Source organism: Numida meleagris, chromosome 4 (genome assembly GCF_002078875.1).
Source record: "Numida meleagris isolate 19003 breed g44 Domestic line chromosome 4, NumMel1.0, whole genome shotgun sequence".
NCBI lineage: Eukaryota > Metazoa > Chordata > Aves > Galliformes > Numididae > Numida > Numida meleagris.
This window is the reverse complement of record NC_034412.1, coordinates 21,219,816-21,241,525: the sequence shown is the minus strand read 5'-3', so window position 1 is coordinate 21,241,525 and position 21,710 is coordinate 21,219,816. Positions and strand designations below refer to the sequence as shown.

The window sequence follows — 21,710 nt, the reverse complement described above, 5'->3', positions numbered from 1 at the left end:
GGGGCGGGAGCGCGGCGGGGCTGCGGGAGGGGCGGGGGCACGGCGGGGCTGCGGGCGGAGCGGCGCCTCCCCGGGGCGGTACCGGCGGCGGCGGCGGCGGCGGCGCGGGGCCATGGTGAAGATCGGCGTCCAGCAGCCGCCCGCGGCGCTCAAGCCGGAGCCGGAGAAGGAGAAGGCAGCGGGGGGCGATGGGGCGGCGGGCGCCGTGCTGTTGCCCGCGGGCGCCGTGAGTGCAGGGCGGGGCGGGGGACCCCGCGGTGGTTGGGTTGTCCGTCTTTGCGGCGCTTGGTGCGCGGTGTGCGAAGCGAACTTCGGGGTGCGCGCCTGAGGTCCGGTCTGTGCTCGAAGCTCGCGGCTGCTGGAAGGGCTGCCCTGGAAGCGTCAGGATGTGCGGATGTCGGCCTGTGTGCTTCGGGGATGGAAGTTTTGGGACGTGGGAAAGGGACGGGGTGGGGTACGTGCAGCCCTTTGTGGATCTGCCATCCGTGGGCAGCGTGGACCCGAGGTCCCCGAGCACGTCCTTTGTTCGGGGTTGTTGCTCTGGCGATTGTGGTTTGGGGTTTGGCAGTCGTGGCTGGATTTCAGGTTGTGAAATCTCCAAAGTCTGAGGGCTGGCGTGGAGAGGAGCGGCTGGGACGAGATGAAAAGCGAAGAATGAGAGAACGCGTAGCTTGTTTCAGCTGATTTGCAGTTCCAGTTGATGCACAGAAGCTGAATTTGCTGGGTTGGGTGAGGGCTGCTGAAGGGCAGCGGGTGCTGGTGCCCATGGCTGGGGCCTGAGGCAGCCCCGGCTGATGCAGGAGGACAGGTGCACTTCTGTGTTCTGAGATGCATTGAGCTGTGTGCACAGTCTGACCACTTACTGAATCCTGATATCTCCCTGCCCCAAACCCTATGGGGAGCCATGGGTTTGCTCTGTTCCTGCAGCGCTGCAGGGCGTTCCCTGCTACAGGGAGCTCCTCAGAGGGTCGCTCAGCTTCAGAGGAGTTCATGAGGTCACTGACACCCCCGTGATCTCCCACGTCACGAGCTGGCATGCTCACAGCTCTCCTAACTGCACTGTCAGTGTCTGAGCACTCAATCTGATGTTAATCCTGCTCATAGAATCCATCACAGAACCTGCAATGGGGAACGTGGCTGACTGCGTTCTCTAAGTGATTTCTGGTCTTGGTTGCATCTCATTAGGACAAAAGCAGTGGTAGGCTTCTTCCTGCCCCTGGAGGCAGCCCTGTGGGCAGCCTGGAAGCAAGGCTTGCACCAGTCCCAGTCCCAGGTGCTGCCCTCAGCCCGCTCCCTGTGGTGGGAGCTGTCTTCTGCTGATGCTGCACGAGCTCAGGGACCTGGCTGCTTCTGATGAGCAGAGTGAGAACAGGAGTACTGACACGGGAAGTCAAGGTAGCAGAAGCGTATTTCCATCATGAGTGCTGCCAGATCCCAGCAACCAAAGTTCTTCTGATTCAGATTATGACCGATGGAGGAAATTGACTTAGGTAGCAAATATAGAATCATAGAATCGCTAAGGTTGGAAAAGACCGCTAAGATTGTCTAATCCAACCATTCACCCATCCCCACTATGCCCAGCTCAGTACTGTGGGTTCTCTTCATTGCCTTGAGTGTTTCTCTGCCTCCTAGGGAGCACCGTGTTGTTCTTTTAAGCCCGCTAGATCTACAAAGGAACTTTAAAATGTGAATTTAAAAGGAAGACTCTAACGATTCCTTTATTCCAGCAGGAGGGCAGGTGAGGGACAGGATAAGCCTGTGACAGAAGAGCAGGAGCAGGTGGTGGTGAGCTGGTGACAGGAGAGTGTCAGGGATTGCACCCACCAACAGGGTGGCCTATTCTGGAAGATATTTTTGAGGTTATATATGATGCTGGATTCTTCAGTAATGGCCTTCTGGGTGTAGTTGGTGCACATCTGGACCGAGGGGTGTGCTGCCCAGTAAAAGCTCCAGCCTGCGAGGCTGATCGTGCCGGAGCCTGACTCTCTTGCCATGCCCTCTCCTGCTGCCAACAGTTCCTGTCGTGTCTCTTGCTCTAGCTGCCTTGCAGCAAAATCGCACTGGTGACATGCAAACAAGATGCTCTGCATTCCTTTTTCTCTTTGATCTCGCAACTTCAATCCCAGCAATAGAAGCCAGAGCTGGGAAATGATTCAGCAGCGGCTTCCGCAGGCTGTGAATTTTGGCAGGTGCTTGGTACATGCAGAGATGTGCGGGTGGGAAGATGGCTGCGATAGTGCTGTGTCCCACAGAGCAGTAGGTGAGGGCTCCTGACAGCAAGCTGGCATGTGATGAGCCTCGTGTTCATCTGCTGTGCAGCTTGGAGTGAATTGAACAGAAGATACAAGTTAACTTCAGTCAGAAAATTAATGTGACTTAGAGGCAATAGCAACTTGTTAAAGTTGCAACTTCTTATAAAAGAAGGAATCTTGTTGTCATTAGCAGAAGCTGGGGGATGTAGCATCCTCAGGCAGAAGGTAGCCTGAGGCTATGCAGTCAGTAACATGATTTGTTGTATTTGTTGGAAAATATCTTCTCAGATACATAATAGCATTCAGTGAGTTTTAATTGAACTCCAGATTTAGAGTCTGGAATGGAAATGTATATATCTGCCGTGCCTTTAATGGCTCTGGCATGTACTCTCTGAGCATTTGTGATTCATTGGGTTTCATTAAAGTCTTCTGCTTCACGAGGGGTAAATGATAAGAAATGGGGGGAGGAGCTCCGCAGTCCCACCATCCGTGGGGTTTCTCAGCCTCCTTGCTGCCCCAGCCTATGCTCCAGTGCCTCAGGTTGTCCCTGGCCTTTCTGCTACCCACGTGGGCTGAAGGGAGCACTGCTGCTGCCTTGGGGGTGCTTGGAAGGGGAGGAAACGGTCTGAACTGGTAAAACACCTCTGGACTCCTCCAGGGTTTGCTCCAGTCAAATGCGGGACCTGGATCTCTTACTGGACTCCAGGCATTAATATGTCGTATTCCAGATGAACATGACAAAGGGTCTGACTAAAAGTGAAAGAAGAGGGAATGGCTAATTCTAGCAGACACAGTACAAATGGGACTGAATTTGGAAACACATGGCTCTCCTTCATCGCAGAGATGTAAACTGCAGAGCTGCAGCTGTGGAAACATGAAATCTGAAGGAGATGTATGTTCTCCCCAGGTGCAGGAGAACCCAGGCCGCTGTAGCTTTGCATGTGGAAGAAGCTGTTGTGCTTACCTGCTTTGGGCACAGGAAGAACACAGAAACCCAAAAACATTGTGGGGGATGGAAAATGCATTTTCGCTTCTGAGCTGGTGTTTTTTTCCCAGGTCACATGTGACATTTACATGCCTACAAGGGAGGACTGTGTGGTAGGGTCTGGGCTTTTGTTTGTTTGCTTAACCCATCCTCTGGATTTGCTTTGCAGAGCTCTCCTGCTGCTGCGGCCACATGCTGAACTTAGAGCAATAAAACTGAAGAGAGTCAAAGTTCTCCTGTCTTTTGCTGTTTGTTAAACTAGATACTGTCTCTTTGTGGTGAATTTTCAAGTAGGACTGACTCTGACAGGGCTTTCGTACGCTGCTGCAGGAAGAAGAGGTAATCACTGGGCAGCGTGTTTTGTACTGGAGCAACTGCGCAGCTTAATGTGTTTCTGCTCCTGTCTATTCCATGGGACACGCAGGTCTCCAGCTGCGTGCCCTGTAAGAACAGCCTCATTTCTACAACAGGCTGTGTTGGCTCTGCTAATGCCCTGAGTGGTTTTACTCCCAGGAAATAGAAGGGGGAGGCTGGAAAGTCTCCAGCTGAAAGTTGTTGCACCTCTGCCAAGAGAAGTAAAATATATAGAAATGAATTCCTCATTCCTATGCAAAGGGGGAGGATAAACGTCCCCCTGCTTCAAAAATTGGATGGGACAGGGAGGAAAGGGGAGGTTTGTGTTTCTCTTGTTGGAGGGGGAGAAGGAAGGGATGACCACTGAGCACTCAGGAGCTCTCATGTGCTGGGCCATGTTTCTAACGTCCTGCTGCCTTTGTCATATAGCAACAAAGCTGTGGTTTTTAATTAGCTGGTGGTTGTTTTTGATATTCTAATTTGCTGCGCTGCAGAGTGACTCCTGAGGCAGGTGGCTTTGTTGCTAGTCACATGCGGCGCTGTTGCTTAAAGATGCGATTAGATTCATTTATGGCAACCTTTTGCCTTCAGCTGTGATAGTCTTTTAATTACAGCCCTCCTTTTTGGCTCCCAGGCATCTCTGAGTCCAAAAGCCATCAGCTGTGTTCCTTGTGGAAGTGCTGCTGTGCAGCCCCGCGCGAGTGCTGCTCAAGTACAGCGCAGAACTTTGGTTGCCTTGGAAACTGTGTGCCACATATATATATATGTATATATATATATGTATACATGTGTATACATATATATATATGTATGTGTATATATATGCATGCATACACGCATTATTTTCATTCCTGATCTAAAGTCATAGGAACGCCCGTCAGTTTGGAAGGGCCATCCTGTCCTGTCCCAGGATGGTGGCTTTGGTGAGATTCACTTGGAGATGGGTGATGCTCAAAGCCAAGTCCAGTAGGGGTCACTCAGTACCAGCTTATAGCCCTGTGTCAGCACTGCAGTGACCAGCTGCGAGCTGTGCTTTTTTGCACCTGAAGTCAATGGAGGTATTGTTGCTGCAGGTCTTTACGTTCTGTAAAGCAGTATTTGATTTTTGCCATCAATATGGGACTTCACACACTGAAGGTATAGGCCTTGAAATTATTTTTCCTTTTCCCGTCTTGGGCTTTGGTTGCCAAAACGAAGTACACAGCAAGATCAATTAGGTTTTCTGATGTGGGTTTCTAACATTTTGATCCCACTTCTTTTGAGGAAGGCAGGGCTGCTTGTGGCAGTGGCTGTAATTGTGTCAGTGCATCCTTCACATCAAGAGCGCAGGCAACAAGCACCTCCTGTGGATGGCTGACGTTTTTTACTGCCTTTCAGCTAGAGCTCCTCTCAAAACTACATCCCTTTGAGTATTTACTCTGTATCATTTCTTGTCAGTCATCAAAATCACATCTATTTTTAGTCACCCCAAGCTCCTGTGCCTGTTGAAGGTGTGCATTTAGACACTTGCTGTGTCCCCTGCTCATCAGGCCCCGCAATGTCTGAAATGAAAGGTTTGAAACCTGTGTGTTTCATAAATGCAGGAAAAATGGTTCGTGGAGAACTCAACAAATGCATCCTTTAATCAGCAAGATGTGTACAAGCTGATCTGTCTGTAGGCTGGATATTAAGTTATTGTTAAGGATATATGCATTTACACACATAGCAAGTTGCATAAATATGGAGGGAGAATATCTCAAATCTCAGAGCAGCCAGAGGAGAGAAGACTTTGAGCGAAGTGATGGCTGTGATGTCTCTCTATCTGTGTAATTAGATGTCATTCTGGAGGAAATGGAGAAGAGAAAACTGATAAGCTCTGAGGAGCTGCCTACCCTTAGCTGTGTTCCTGGAGGAGCCGCTGCGTTGTTTTGATCTCCTGGCAGCAGCTGATGAAGGGAGGCGGACAGAGCCGCTTCAAAAGCTGAAAAAGCAGGAAAGGGGCGTGCGCTGAGCCCAGCAGTGCTGAGGTGTGATGTGAGTCAGGAGGGTGCTAGGCAGGACACGGCACCTTTCATTTCCGCACTTTGTCATCTCCAGCAAGACACCGGTCAGGAAGAGAGGTTGAATTGAAGATCTGTTTTTCATAAGCCTAGACTGCCCTCATAAAACATCTGAAAGATGGCAGCTCATCGGGTTATGGCTAGCGGCTCGCACTGGGGTTGTGTTTCCAATGGCCAAGGACTTCCAAGGACTTCTGTGTGTATTTTTTTTGAAGGATAAGTTCTTCAAAAAGACACAGCAGTCCCAGTGGGAGTCTGCACAGACCTTGCTCTGAGAAAGTTGTTGGTGTGGATGTGAGGCCTGTGTGCAGGCTGGGGAAGAGCAAGGTGCGGCTGAAGGCCAGCTGCTGGCACTGGGGAGCCAAAGGCAGCTTGCAGCCTATGCTTATGGGCTCTTGCCTTCCCTGAGCACATAGGGCTGGAGCTGCAGCTGGTCTGGTGGCTCAGACCCTTCCCAACCCCATCTCTGCAGCCGGAATGGTTTCCCTTTGCCGTGGCCTCAGAAAGTCTGGAAATTCTGAAGAAAATCCCCAGAATGAATTAGGGTGTTTTTTTCCCCCCCAGGCTGATTTGAAGTCTCCTCTACCAAATGGTCTGTAGCATAACCTCTTCTCCTCCCAGCTGGGTGCCTGCCGCCCACGCTCTGCTCCTGTGCCCTCCCTGTGAGCAGGCAGAGTGCTGAAGCATATGGAGTATCCTGTTCTATCCAAGAAAAGGACTCCGCACCCTTGCCTGCTGCCAAGCACTGGGTTGAGCGTCTGCAAAGGGATTGTCCCTGCATGCTGGAGCTAATTCAGTGCAGCTGGGGGTCCAGGTCATGCTGGAGCTGCCTCTGCTTTGCCCGGTGGGATGAAGTGCCCGCAGCACAACGCCGGATGAGCAAAGCCTCTCCTTGGGACATGGATGTTTTCCCATAGGGAGGAAGAGCAAGCTGTGCCTTTCCCACAGGTTGCACAGGGGAAGCCTGCAGGGTGCTGGCCATGGCCACCTCTTGACAAAAAAAAAAGAAGTATGTTTTTGAGGCAGAAAGCTGGTAGGGTGGCTTGTTGCTAGAAAAGCATCTGGCTGATGAATTCTTGTGAAATATTGGTAAACATCTGCTGGGTGATGTTAGTGTTCTTGCGTGTTAATATTCTGATCGCCACCCAAAGCTCCCTGCCAGCAGATGTGTGGTTGCTTGTAAATTGCGGTTTGCTCCTAGTGACATGGGCTGGTGGCCTTCAGTTGTGGAAGGAGGAGGAGACGTGCATCTCGCTGAAGGTTTGTGCTGCTGGTTTGTATGCGATATACCGCAGGGCTGTAGTTAATTGTTCCTGCCTGACACCGCTGTGAACATCACCACCTTCATTGCCACTCCATCAGAAAAGTGGCTGTTGAGCTTTTCCTTCCTCTGTTAGGTTTTGCAGGGTTATTTTTCCATCTTTTCCTGGTGTATCACAGCTTCCCCCAGGGAAAGCCCTGAGGATCTTCCCCACCTCCTCCCAAATGCAGAGCTCAGGTGATGCATTACCAGCACGGGAACCCAGCACCCTCAGGGTGAGATTTTCTCACGGAGCGTTAAGCGTTTTCTCAGCCATGCCTCAGTGTCAGCAGTAGCAGCAGAGCTTCTTGTTCCTTGCCACCCCCACTGGCTGCGCTGTTTCTCTGATGACAATTATCTGGGGAAATGTGTTTTCATGGAACACCTGACATACAGCTTGACTCTCTCATCAGAGCCGCTCGTGTCAGAGAACCTTTAAACTTCTGCAGAATTGTGATTTTCCTTTCTTTGTGGCTTGTCACCATTGCCACTCCTCATCTGTAGGAGAAGGGGAAGGGAGAGAGAGGAGAGGAACTTCAAATGCTTCATTTTTCAGCTTGCTCATTCTTTTGTTTGCTGGAGAAGTAGCAACAAGCTGATTAAACACCAGTCCTTCAGCACTGGGAGCTGGCAGTGTGCTGCAGGTCTCACCAAAGCTGGGACAAAGGGGAAATGCATACAGATTAATTTCTGCTGGAGGTGTGCCGGAACTGCAGCTCCACAAAGCTGGTTGGGGGCTTTGGGGCTTCAGCCCCTGTAGCACCCTGCCAGATGTGGCTGTGCTGCCCTGGAGAAGCATCTCTTTCTGTGCAGATATCATGGCTGTGGAAGTAGTGCATCTCAGGAACGAGAGACTTGTTTTCTTTTAAATCTGTTCCTCCAGCTTGTCTCAATCTCTGGCTGTTATGGAGAGTGTTTTTCTAATCACATGCCTCAGATCACAGACTGGAGAGGAAGATTGTCTGCAGGAATCATTGAATCACTAAGGTTGGAAAAGACCCCTAAGATCCCCAGGTCCAACCCCAGCGCACCCCACTGTGCCCACTGACCATGTCCCTCAGTGCCACATCTCCACGGCTCTCAAACATCTCCAGGGACGGTGACTGCCCCACTTCCAGTTCTTCATGATTTCCTTTTTTGGTTGATCTTCATCACCACTGAAACAAAGCCTGATTTTGTTCTGAGCAGTTGTAAGGAAACAAAGTATACATGTATGTTTGTATGTTCACACATATATATTTATATTAAAATTATACTTAGAGGGGGGTAAGAGAGAGAGGAAAATGCATATAAAGTGCATTACTCTTGCCAAAATGCTTCCAGATATGAAGTCAAGTTGCAGGACTCTGCCTGTGTTCTTCAGTCACATGCCACAAACTTGTGTGCAGCCTTTAAGTGGTGCATTGGTGATTTTCTGGTTCCTTTGGCAGCAGCTGGCTGACGCTCTCACTCTTGCCTCACAGGAGGAGCAGGCTCCCGTGGTGCAGGGCCGCAGGTCATCGCTCAGTGGGGTGTGCTACCTGACCATGGGTCTCCTTGTGCTGCTCCTCGGCTTGGTCTTTGCATCAATGTATGTCTACAGATACTTCTTCATCACACAGGTATGGGTGAGCTGGGAAGGATGGTTGGCTCCTCAGCCTGGAGCAGCCAAGCAAACTGCTTCAGCCCTTTGATTTGTGCTCCTGCTTGTTGCTTTGCATGGTGGGGATTTTGGGAGCTGTAATTCTGGGCCCTGCAGATGGGGCACGTCGGAAGTGGTGGGCTCAGGTTCATCTGTCCTGGCTGTCAGGAAGAGCCTTCCAGAAATCCTCCTCCTCCCCTCTCTTGTTTTTTTTTTTTTTTTTAAAAAAAACTCTATGAAAGTATGACCTGCAAGTTCAGCCTTGTAAACCCGATGTTACTGCTGTCAGCGGTCAACCAGTTTTCAAAGCTTGGCTGATTGTAGGGGTTGAGCAAGTCCGGGAGAGAGCAGGGGGTACAGGCAAGGCAAAGCAGCATTTTGCAGTGAGTTTTTTAGGCTGTAGCACAGAGAAACTCTGTGAGCATAACAAAAATAGATGCTGCTATTAATAAAGCAAGCAAGGAATAGAAAAGAAAGTTGGAGATGAAATGGCAGATGGGCCTACATCCTCTGTTAAATTCAGCACCTTTTTTCCATGAAGGCTTTGCAAAGCTCTGCCTGGTTGAGGCACTGAGCTGGCAACACCGTAGATGTAAGCAGCAGTGGGTCAAGGCATGGGGAGGGAGACACAGCACAGCCCCATTTTAAAGAGGAAACTGTTAGGCTCTGTGGCTTGCTGAGTGCTTAGCCAAGAAGCCCCAGGCATCAATTTGCATTGAAGACCTCGTTCTGCTGCTCAGCCAGCACTTATCCACTCAGCAGTGTTGTCTTTTTATATTCTTCTTGCTCTGTACATGCTCATGCTGTCAAATTAATTTGCAGTCCTTGTTTTAAGATGCATGAATTATTTATTACTTGTGCTCACATACGTCTGATCTGGAAACCCCATGACAACCATAGGGCTGCTCAGCTCCACCACGCACCAGTGTTAATCTGGTGGGCCCAAGTGCAGGGATTTTGCTGCAAGCAAGTTTGTGCTTCTGGAGTGCCGGAGAACAGCGGCTCCTTTTTTTGTCCCGGTGCATTTACCACATACAAGCTATGAGTACCTTTAGAAGTGATGCTTTGTTTGCTCCAAGCCTATATACCTTATGCAGAAAAACACAATTTCTGGAAGCTGTGTCTGTGGAACAGCCCAGCCACAAAATGTAAGAGCCCACAGACAGTTTACCTTTCTGCTCACCCTCTGTGAGATCCCACGGGGAATCCTTTGTTCCCTTTGGATCTGGCCAGCAGGAAGGGAGGCGGGGTTGTTTCACAAGGGTGTTTTGCACTGCCTTCATCAAGAATGTCCTCTGGCCAACAGACTGACCTTGAAATACGTGCCCAAGCGCCTGTTCAAAAAGGGTATTTTTACCTAGTTTTTGCTGTTTTTGCTGTAGTTGTTAATGGGGTGTGGGGTGTATGTGTGTTGTCTCCAGCTGGATCTCATTCCCACAGCTTCCCCGCGAGAGCGTGTTTCACTGCGGCGTCCTCTATGAAGACTCGCTGTATTCGCCATTCAAAGGGCAGCTGGAACTGCATGAAGATGTCAAGATTTACATTGAGGAGAACTATGAGCAAATCAATGTCCCTGTGCCCCAGTTTGGAGGGAGTGACCCTGCGGATATCATCCACGATTTCCAGCGAGTAAGGGGCTCTTGGGTTCTTTCTGGACATAGGACTGTTCCTGTTATCCCGTATCCGTACAGTGATTAATTTTGAGCTGTCCTCCTTCTCAGGGCCGCGTCTGAGCTTTTCCAACCTGCTCATCTTGTGTGTTAGGCCGTGGTAGGAAGGTCGCTGGACAAGTTTGTTGCTTAAGGCAGTTTCCTGCCTTCCCTGAATTTTTCTTTTGGCTGTTTAATGTTTGAGTGACTGATGACTGGGCACGGTGTGCGTGGCAGAATGCTGCTCCTGGGGGCAGTGCGTGAGGGCCACCAGCACGGCATGCAGAGGCGAGCTGGTGCCTGCAGCTGTGTGAGAAGGAGCGAGGAGTGCATGGGGAGGGGAGGGAAAATGCAGACAAAAAAATGCAGACTCATGTTCACCAAGAACGTCTCCCATGATGAGCAGAACCGAGGGCTTCCCCAGAGTGGACTGAGGTTGCTTCGGTCTGCAGTGCTTCTGGTTTGGTGAACAATACCTCCCTCCTTCCTGCCCTGCACAGCCTCCTTTCACCCATGTTTACAGCCATATTTCATTGAGAAGGGCTCAATTTGTTAATTTCTCTGCTTGGAACGCAGGGTCTAACAGCTTATCATGACATAACGCTGGATAAATGCTACGTCATCGAGCTGAACACCACTATCGTGATGCCTCCACGCAACCTGTGGGAGCTACTGGTTAACGTGAAGGTACGGCTGCAGTCCTGCTTTGTTTTGTGTGCTTTTCTGGGCTGCCACGTGGAAGCTCTTGGGAAGCAGAAACAGAAAACAGTGTCTGTGAAAGTGAGCCTTGGACCTGACAGAGCTGAGTCTTCATGCAGAGCAAAGCCTTTGTGGGTTGCAGCTGAAACAATCACTTTGCAGGCAGCACAGTAATGCAGGCGTGACAGATGAACCTGACCGGTGCAGCACAGGAAAGCAGCAGATTCCTTTCCCCTGGTGTTTACTGAGAGGGGGAATCAACAGGAAAAGAATGCCTTCCTTTCACTCTTGCTGCTGCATTTTACTTTTGCAGAGCTCTCTGTGCCCCATGGGAAGCACTGGGTTTTGCTTTTACCCCTCTCTGGGGTGTGATCCGGGCTGCTCCGCCTGCCATGCTGAGGGCTGAAATGCAGCTCTTGGTCTAATGCAGTTTTGCTCACAATAGGCATTAATTGGGTTTAGTACTGGCAGTTTTGTTCAGTTCAGAAGCTCATGCTGGTGTATTGCAGTGACTGAAAACAGCCTTAAAATAGAGCACAATTAAATCTTAACAGCAGGAAAAAGACCAGGATTTTTAAGGCTGCAGAAGGTAGAGCAAAGCACAAAGCCTGGCTTTCTTACTCTCTTCCGTGAGGGCCTGTTTAAAAGAAAAAAAAGAACATAATTCCTTGCAGTTCCTTGCTGCTAGGTGCAGTGTGATGAACTTTGTGGGGTGAAGCTGAGAGGTGAAAGGTTGTGCCTTGAGAGATGCCTGATCTCTGGTCCTTGTCAGCTTGTTTCCCAGCGCTCCTCACGATCTCATGCACTGTGACCATCTGTTCACTGTGCTGGGAACCCCTCTGGGCTACAGCACACATTTACTTACTACTCACTCCAAACCAGCTACCATGGCGGGTGACCAGTCCCCACAGTAGGGGGAAGTGGAAAAGAGAGGATTGCACAGGCTGACAGCAGAGCCTCATAAAAACACTAGGAGACTGGAAATGCTGGTCACGTCCTCAAATAACAGGTATAAAATTGCAGGGAGTGAAAATGATACTTTATCGGAAATAGAATTTAAAGGGGGAAGAAAAATGCAGTTAAAATGGTTTTATGACTATTATGACCTTAATTCTTTAAAGAGTGTACAGAGCAGATGTGAGTTTAAATAACATCATGATTATTGGGATGGATAAGTGTCCGATCTGTCTATGCAGGTTTTAATGTGCACCTTAGAGACACTGTTTTTGAGTGTTTAGCTTGGTCTTAAGCTCACAGAAGTCTCTTGCTGTGAGGCAGTAGAGCAGGCTGCCCAGAGACGGTGTGCCCTTCCCTGAAGTGCTCCTGCTGGTCCTTGCTCCCCTTGCTACTTCTTTTGCTTTTCTCCCCTGAATCCAGTCAAGTCACCCATGAATGAGACCGATTTCCAGCTGCAGGTTCAGTTTTGAAGGTGTTCAGTGGCTTCAACCCTACTTCTAGCACCAAACCTCAGTGCAGCAAATAATTGTAACTGCTTTCTCTGGCAGCACAGGCACTCAGTGAAGCCTTTGCCCTTTCTTCAGCCTGCTGCCTGCTCGTGGTCCCTTCAGCCTGCAGGCACAGCTGTGCCTGGCCCAGGTCTCAGCCTGCTGTCACTGTGTATGCCTTACTGGGCCTCTCCTGTCCGAGTGTTTTGCCTGCAAATGGCAGCTATACCGCTTCTTGCAGGTTTCTGTCCGGCTCTGTGTGATGGTTCAGTGAACAGGGCTGCGTGAGTACCTGGGAGTAAAGGATGGATGGATGCCCCCACCATGCAGTCTCAGGAAGCTGGAGATGACCTAGTTAAATGATGGATGATCCACGCCTTTTGTAGAACCTGATTAATTTCCCAGTGGAGATGTTCAAAGCTCTAGTTCTCTTAAAACTGTTGGCAGAGGATTGATGGTATCGTGTTTGTTGCACAGTCCCGTGATGGAGGAGCAAGAATTCCTGATTATTTCAGCTCCCACAGCTATTTAAATCTAAAACAGTGGAAGGACAGGATTGCCTGTGTGTATGCCTATAAGCTGTGCCAAAGCTGTGGCAGATCCTGAGCCCCAGTCCCCTGTGTTAACACGATGGCTCACGACTGTAACTGCACGTATCGTGTGCCCTCTCCTGCACTGTCCCACTGAGAATCAGTAATTGAATTTCTTGCAGAACCGTTGTGTTCGTGTAATACAGACTTCCACTAATAGTTTAGTGCTCCACCATTAAAAGAGAGCTGTATCGATCTGGGAGGCTCCACTAGCCCAGCAGCACGGCGCTGACTTAATGCAGTGTGTTTCCAGGTATGTCTCTGTGGAGTTAAGCCATCCTGTGATGGAAATTGAAGAGATGAAGTTTGAAATGGTGCTGCTGTTGCTTGCCTTTTCCTCTTATATTGCTCCCTCTTACAGAATCTGCCGGTTCCTTTATTTCTTTGACATACCTTAGGCAAAAGGGACCATAAATGAAGCTCTGCTTCACGGCCTGGTAAGCATCTAGTCTGCTCAAAAGTGCCCCTAGTTCAAGCAGTGCTTGTAGCATGGCTGCCCATTGCCCAGGTAGCCCCCAGGCACCTCCAAGCTGGGCACAACTTGCAGAGTCCTCACTGCTGAGCAGCTCCCTTTCCTGTGGCAAGAGCAGTGGCCTCCATCCCTGGGATGCTCCCAGTACCTCCTTTTCCTCTCTCCCACTTTTTCGAGTCCCTGGTGGCTCTCTCCTAGCAGTACCTCCTCTTAACAGGAGATCACGGCACTGGTCACACTTTATTTTGGTGGAAACTGTGTCATTTCAGAAAGGGACGTACCTGCCTCAGACGTACATCATCCAGGAGGAGATGATCGCGACCGAGCACGTCAGCGACATGGAGCAGCTCGGCTCCTTCATCTACCGCCTGTGCAGTGGCAAGGAGACCTACAGGCTGAAGCGGAGGAGCACCAGGAGACGTAAGAGCCTCGCAGCACTCAACTGCCCCAACTTGCTTCCCCTGCATCCCAGCCCTTATTCCTGCTGTAACAGCTTCAGGGTGACAGGGGGTTGTTCCCTGTGGGTGGAAGCGCACAGAGCTTTTGAGATGTTTCCCACCTCATTCAGCTGAACCCCAAACGTTGCTGCAAATGGGTCAGTGTTTCTATTGTTGCACCTACTGGCCTAATAGAAACATTAATACAAGCACTTGCAGGAGCCAGTAGTTCATTTACACGTGGACTCCTGGGGCTGAACTAATAGCAGTGCAATTGGGAAAATTTCCTTAATGCAGATAGTGGCAGCTACTCTAAGCAGGTTAAATCTGCAAATTGCCTTTAATTAAGTTCCTAATAATATGATAAAAGTTGTGAGGAGGGAAGATTAGACCACCTTAAACTGATTTAATAAAAATCAACAGTAGGTATCTTATATACAGATGGTAATGTTGCTGCAAAAAAAAATAAAATTGTTTCAGTATTTGTAGTTATCTGTTTATTTTTAAGCCTTATCTGAAACATGAACCTGTTCTTGGTTTGTCTGTCTGGGTGAGCTGTGTGGTGCTGAGGGTGTCTGGGAGCTGTATGGGGCTGTACGTGCTGCTTTCCCAGAGCAGGCCCCATAGCCCCGTGCAGAGCTGCAGCCTTGGCATGGTCCCGTTTGTCAGCAGGGCACAGCCAGGCTGTATCTGCCTGGTGCTGCTGCCTGGAGATGAACTCCTGCAGCACAGGGACATGGGGAACGTCCACTGATTTCCAGAGAGGCTGAGGCTGTGGCAGGATCAGTGCATGTGCTGATTCAAACAGCCAGAGGATGACGATTTAAAGCCCACTTCGGCTCTGTTGCAGCCTGTGGCTTCTGGTTTTGTGAGGATTGCTGGTCTCAATGATAACACTGAGATGCTGTCAGCTGAAGCCAGCTGCTCCCCTGTGGCTTCCCAGCTCATGGCAGCTCTTACTGCAGGACCAGGGCCTAGGTAATGGGGCTGTTCTTCCTAAGATGAGATTATGCCATGTTCCGTATGGGCTGTGTTCCTGCATTTTATAGTTCAGCAACTGCATCCCATCTGCTTTCTTTCCCTGACTTGAAGCAGCTCTTATGAATGAACATGGGTTGAGTTTTCTCCTTGTCTTTCTTCTAATCCCTTCCAGGTATCAGTCGACGTGAGGCTGGGGACTGCCACCGTATTCGTCACTTTGAAAACACTTTTGTGGTTGAAACCGTTATCTGCAAAAGATCATGAAGCCCCTGTCCAGCTGTAACATTCCTTGGCTTTGCTTGCACACACATGCTCTCAGCCCTCTTTTTAGACTTGGTAATCTGTCTTACTTTTTTTACTCCCTCTCCTGCTTGTGCAGCTCTAAAGCCTTGGGTCTGTCGTGGCCTCACAGTTGATTCTCCTCTCTTTTCTTGTTAATGCCTACCTGAGATCTTTTGCTGGGCTTAAATTTATGCAGCAGTCACAGATGGCCTTGGAGTGGATGCAACCTCTTCCAGGCCACAGGGTGGGAATCTTTTTTGGGTAGGAGGGGTGGCCAAGGAATAGGATGCTGGAAATGGATGCTCTTTTCCTGTCTGAGCAGTTTCATGCTGGCAGTATTGTGTGGCTGGGACAGAAGGTGTACTACAGGAGGAGAATTACCATTCTGATGCTGATGTAATGACCAGAATATGTCATCAGATGGACTTAGACAAAGAATAAGATGTGAGGCTACAAACAGGGTGATTCAGAAAGCTCAGTATAGGGAGGGTTTCTATCCACACCGAACTGTGGTGCTCACAGTTTGCTGTCCCCCTGAAGACCAAGTTTTCAAACAGTGAAGGCAGCCCGTATGCCTTGTTTCTGTCTCTAGCTCCTGGCTGATTTGGAGTGGCATACCTGGAACCAGGCAGGCTACCCTCCCTGGACCTTCAGTATAACATGCAAGTGGCGTCTGCTTGTGGCTCCTGAGCACATCTGCCGTCACTTTGCCTGAGTAGAGGTGAGCCTTTAATACACGCTGCCAGAGCTCAGCTGACGTCCTGTATAGGGGCTGCTGATGGAGCTGGGTGCTTTATTTCAGCTCACCTCTCCAGACCAGCTCCTTCTGTCTGGAAGATGAGTTATTTTCACATAGTTCTATCTTCCTGAGCTGTCAAGATCCCATCTGTGCTCGGATGGGTGCCGTGCCTGCATGCAAAGTGTTATCAGCAGCAGAATTGGTAGTTACTGGCAACTGCAGAAACAGATTTTTTTTTTTGAGAGCATATTCCCATAGAACCCTGAAGAAAGCTGTTTTGATCATAATTCCTGTAGCCCAGCTGTGTGTCATGTCATCTGTAGGCACCATGGGAGTGCCGGTGTCAATGCAAGGCAACAGTCAGTGCATCAATATACTGCAGAAAATTTGTGTGAACAAAATAGCGTCTCTATTGATCATCAGAAAGAAAAATTGCAGAGTAATTAAATATTCTTCCCTCTGTTCCATAAATATAGTTAAAACTAATTAGGTTCTTAAAATGCAGGCAGTTTTTTGGCTTGAAAGAACAGCTTGGCACATTCTTGTTAATTGTTTTTCAGCAAATCTGGACTTGTTCATCTGTTGAAATGAGCTTGTTGTTTTAGGAAGAGAAAGGATAAAGTAAATGAAAGAACAATCATTAACTCAGCAGGACCAAAAAAAATTAATGTATTTTAGAGTCAAACTTCTATTGGTAATACTGTGAGCTAATTATATGAAAACAAAACAGTACCTTAAAATGATCACATAACACAATAGCAATTAGTATGTCCTTAGAAGCTGAGATTATTATTTTTTTTATATATATAAGTAGAGTCAACCATAAATGTTAAATTTTAACAGGTAGAGGAGGAGGTGTTGGTCTCCTGCTTTAATTTGGATCTGAAATGTCGAATTCCATGTGCTTCATGCAGATCGGTGAGGAAAGTTTCCCACTGCTGGAGGGGTATTTGCTTTTATAGTACAGCTGTGTTTTTCCAACTACAACTTGCTATTAGCCCTAACTTTTCATTGTGAAGCGAATGATGAGAGTCAGAGAATTGGTTTGCTTGGTGGAAGTACCACAAACTGGTAAATTTATGCCCTGCATTTCTTTGTTTCCGGGAACCTAAGCCTGCACTCAGATGAGCGCACAGACCTTTCCCCTTCCCTCTGATTCTGCATGAATTAACTGGTCATTGAATATGCTAACTCTGTGCAACCCCGCAGCTGTAAGGACAAGCGCTGATTCTTTAAGATGAACTAATGTGGTCGCTGTTTCATAGGGTGAGAATGCAGTTGTTTAGAAAGAAAGCACAAAATGCTTTGTATATTTTGTCTGGTGGAACTCTTACCTCTTAGGAAACATCTGTGGGATAATAAAATCTTTTACCTCTGATACAGAAAATGTGTGTTTGTTTGTAATGAAAGCACATTTTTGCATTGACCTCTTCTATACCTGGATGCTTTTTCCATTGCTGGAATTCTGTAGAAGGGATTTGCATTCTACAATAATCGTTTGCCAAAGCCTGTTCTGCAGCTTAAGGCAGTAACCTGGACTGATGTAAAGATGGAAATGCTGCAGCTTGCAAAGGTGTTTTCTGGAGTCATGTCTTGAAAATACACTCACTGTTCCTCTGTGTCTGTGCCTCAGGAAATTCCTGTGGCTCTTCCAGAGGAGACGTCAGTGAGGACAAAGCTGCCATCTGCGTGATGCACTGCCATGAGATTGCTTACTGTGAAAATCAAAATGTGTTGTCCTAAAAAGTAAGTGCTGAGGAGGTGATTTCAGTGTTCACCTATTAGGACCATCTGTTTCAGTATTAGTGCAAGAAATAGGGATGTTCTGGCTGTTGATGACCAGTGCCTGGAATATTCTTCATCATCACTACTGCTGTCTTAGTTTTGCACCTAGCTAAACATTTGAAGGGTAATAGAGATGGTTAGGCAAGATCTGCTGTTACCATTAATTTTAAATTCATTTGTTTTGACCACGTGTGACTACAATTGCCCTTTCAGGACAACTTCTGAACTACACTTTTGGCCAGTCTCCCTGTTGTGGAGCAGGAGCAGCCCATCCCAGCACCCTCGAGTGCATTCCTTGGAAGCGCGTTCAGGTGCATGTCGCACTGCGGGCTGGGGCAGCTCGCTGGGTTGGTGGGGAAGTCCCATGTTGTTTTTACCCAGCCCATTCGGCTCAACAAGAACAGATGTCAGATACATTCTTTTGATGCCAACCTAATGAAAGACTGTTCTCACTGTTGGATATGCTTTCATATGTGCCTTAGGATGTCCAAAATTAGGAACCTTTGCTTCCTGGAGAGTAAGGGCACATTGGCTAAACACAGTCTTGTGAACAGCAAAAAACAGGCAGCTGTGCTTTCCATTCTGATACAGGAATTTGAGAACAGGTTTCAAGGTTGCTGAAAAAAATCTGCAATTTATGTTTGCAACTCCATTTTCAGTCAGTATAAATACATTACCTGTTAATTTTCAAATGGAATGTATAGAGTTGCAATCAGACATTCAACTCAAAGAAAAATCTGATCGTGTTTTCACCAGGCTTTCCTAAGACCTCTCCTACCAGAGGTAAACACCGCTCCCTTCACAATCTCTCCTCATTCATGCCATTGCTTTTTGGCAGTTCGTACACTTGAGAACAACTGCTTTCAAGGATGAAACACAGGAAGAGTGAACTTTCATCAGAAATCTCTGATGAACACCATGAGAGCTCACTAAGAATTGCAGCCACTGCCATCAAACCAGACCAATGTGTTCGTTCTGCAAAAACAAGGGCACATATCCCACTGCTTTTATGGTTTTGATGACATCTTTTTTTTAATGTTTTAATAAATACAATAAACATTATTTTTTTTTTACTTATAGAGTAACTATACTGTATATTTTACAAGGGCTGCTCTGAAAGTATTCCTCCTATTTTATGTTGGCTCATGCTGTCAGGTGTTGCTGATATGGCAGTAGAGGCTGAACCTTCCCACCAACATCCCGTTATGTTTTGTTGCTGTGTGACAGATGGCAGTAGAGGGGCAGTCTGACAAGCTGGTGTCTGACATGGAAGTGCAGATGAAGCAAAGGTGTGTCACTGGATTTCTCCATGCAGAAAAAAACGGCACCCACTGACATTCATCGAAGGTTGCTGAATGTTTATGGAGACCAAGCAGTGGGTGTGAACACAGTGAGGGGTGGGTGGTGCATTTCAGCAGTGGTGACAGCAACAGTGGGTCACCTCCACTGGTGCAGATTCTGACTAGTGTGACATGCAGGCTCTTCTTCATTGCTGGCGAAAAATCATTGCTAATGGTGGGTGCCCATGTTGAAAAATTGTGTTTTGTGGCTGAGAATTTGCTCTATCAAATAATGTCCTTGCACTCTTTGTATCAGGTGTAATTTCCATGGAAGTAAATAGGAGGCATTACTTTTGGAGCAACCTAGACAATTGCTCTTCACTCAATGTGGCCCAGGCAAGCCAAAGGGTTGGACACTCATGGTCCTGTGTATCAGATATTTATACTGACTGGTATTTTATAAAACAAGGCTGACTTCAGGACAGGGTGATACTGGCTGTTGCTTTTCCTGGTGGCTGCAGAACAGCCTCATGTACACAGGAGAGTTCTGCTTCTCTGCATGAGGACCAGACCTGATTGCTCTGAAATGCAGTGGGGTCCAACATGCTATGCCTGCAGGTAAGGAGGTAAGTGCTGAGCAGAAATACCGTGTGTCCCTGCATGCTGGCTTGGGGCTGCTGCTTTCAGCATCTCTGTTGTATTCACAGACAATCTTGTTTTAGGCTGCAGCTCCTCAGCAGCTCCAACTGATCACTAAGTGTCCTTCCCCAGCCCTGTAAGTCTCCTTTTGCGTAGTCCCTCTTCCAATGGGTTGTCAACGGTTTACAGGCAGGTTCGGCCCGGTTCTGTGATGAATGGGGCAGGGGGACCCACGGACCCACGGCCCGGGAAAGGGAAAAGGGAAAAAGGATAGGGAGATGGGCCTAGAAACAAAACAGCGGCAACGATCTGAGAAGAAACAAACTTATTTACTAAATAAGATATTGGAATGCAAAATAACACAATGTAATACAGTATAATACAATTTAAGCTAATAAATCCAATAAAATGAGAGAGAGCGTCCAAAAAATGAAGAGGCCTTACTCTAATGCCGACGGTGAGATGGCTGGGGAGTGAGATGATGCCAGGACGAGAAGGGAAGAGCAGGGCAAAAAGGGAACGTCTCGTGATATGTGAACGGTTTTATCTTTTATCTCTGACCAGAAAATGGTAACAGAACAGCGAACAGTCCTCTGGGAGATGTAGTTCTTCTTCTCTTCTGAGAACTAAGTACCTGGAACCATCCACGATCCACGGAACTGGAGCATTAACCCTTTAACTCCCAGTACACTACATGATGTTATGATGCGGAATACCGTTAACCAAAGATCATAAAACCATGACATTCCACCCCTTATTTCACATCACTACATCATGTTTAATATACATATACAAACAAACAATAATTAACATGCATTACACACACACAGATATATATATATACCTATATATACATAGACTTACTGACTGCGCTCCCCCAGAATCAAATTCCCTTGCGGTACACATTGAACATCCCCATTTTTCTGCATCACCCTCCAGGTAGACCTAGGTCCCTGAGCAGAAACAGTGCCACAGAGAGGTTTGCCCTTCCCAGAAGCTGGAAAGACCCAAACTGCTTTACCCAACGTGCTCTTTACATGTACTGCAGGGACCTTATATCCCTCTACAGTATGTAGGGAGCTGGATTGGGCAGGACCATCATGGTTGATGGATCCTCGAGTATTGACCAACCAGGTGGCTTCTGCCAAATGCTTCTCCCAATGCTTAAATGTTCCACCACCCATTGCTTTCAACATAGTTTTTAACAATCCATTGTACCGTTCGATTTTACCAGAAGCTGGTGCATGATAGGGGATATGATAAATCCACTCAATACCATGATCTTTGGCCCAAGTATTTACAAGAGAATTTTTGAAATGAGTCCCGTTATCTGACTCAATTCTTTCTGGAGTGCCATGTCGCCACAGGACTTGTTTCTCGAGGCCTAATATGATGTTTCGAGCGGTAGCATGGGGTACTGGAAATGTTTCGAGCCACCCAGTGGTTGCCTCCACCACGGTCAGCACATAACGCTTACCATCGCGGCTTCGTGGCAAGGTGATATGATCAACCTGCCATGCCTCCCCATATTTATACTTTTGCCATCGCCCTTCCCCCCAGAGAGGTTTTGTCCTCTTGGCTTGTTGAATTGTGGTGCATGTTTCACAGTCATGAATAACCTGTGCAATAGTGTCCATAGTTAAGTCCACCCCTCGGTCTCTAGCCCGTTTATATGTTGCATCTCTTCCTTGGTGGCCTGAGGTTTCATAGGCCCACCAACCAAAACCATGACATGGGTGATGCTCCATGCTCACTGCAGGGGAGAGTCCCCAGGAGGTGTCTCCTGTTAAAACACCTGTAGACTGGAGTGGTGCGGCAGCCTGAAGCTTCAGCCCCACCATGACTGGTATATGCTGGGAGGAAATGGGAGGATGCTGCAGAGGTGAGAAAACAAACAAGGCACCATTGCTACCAGATATGCTTATATACCTCTTCTGTAGGCAAGTCACGTCAGAGGATGGGCTGGAGCTGGGGGTGTTACTTAAGCAGGAAGAGCACGCTGTGTACAGACTCCTCTGCAATTACCATCCTTTCAACTCCTTCAGTCTTGCTGATACCTTAAATGGGTGGGTTGAAGAAACAAGACCCAGCTGTTTCTTTAAGTTTGCAAAGAATATTTGTTCTGGGAATATTATTATTTGTGGGCAATGTGTTTGTGCCA

The 21,710-nt window shown here is 48.1% G+C and overlaps 1 protein-coding gene across 1 annotated transcript; it reads left to right on the top strand.

Annotated features, from left to right (window-relative positions):
- ITM2C (integral membrane protein 2C) lies at positions 70–17,232 on the top strand. Its single transcript, XM_021396100.1, has 6 exons — positions 70–226; positions 8,394–8,531; positions 9,992–10,180; positions 10,777–10,887; positions 13,676–13,826; positions 14,997–17,232. Exons 1-6 carry the CDS (start codon positions 113–115, stop codon positions 15,086–15,088), a joined length of 795 nt encoding a protein of 264 aa, XP_021251775.1. The 5' UTR covers positions 70–112; the 3' UTR covers positions 15,089–17,232.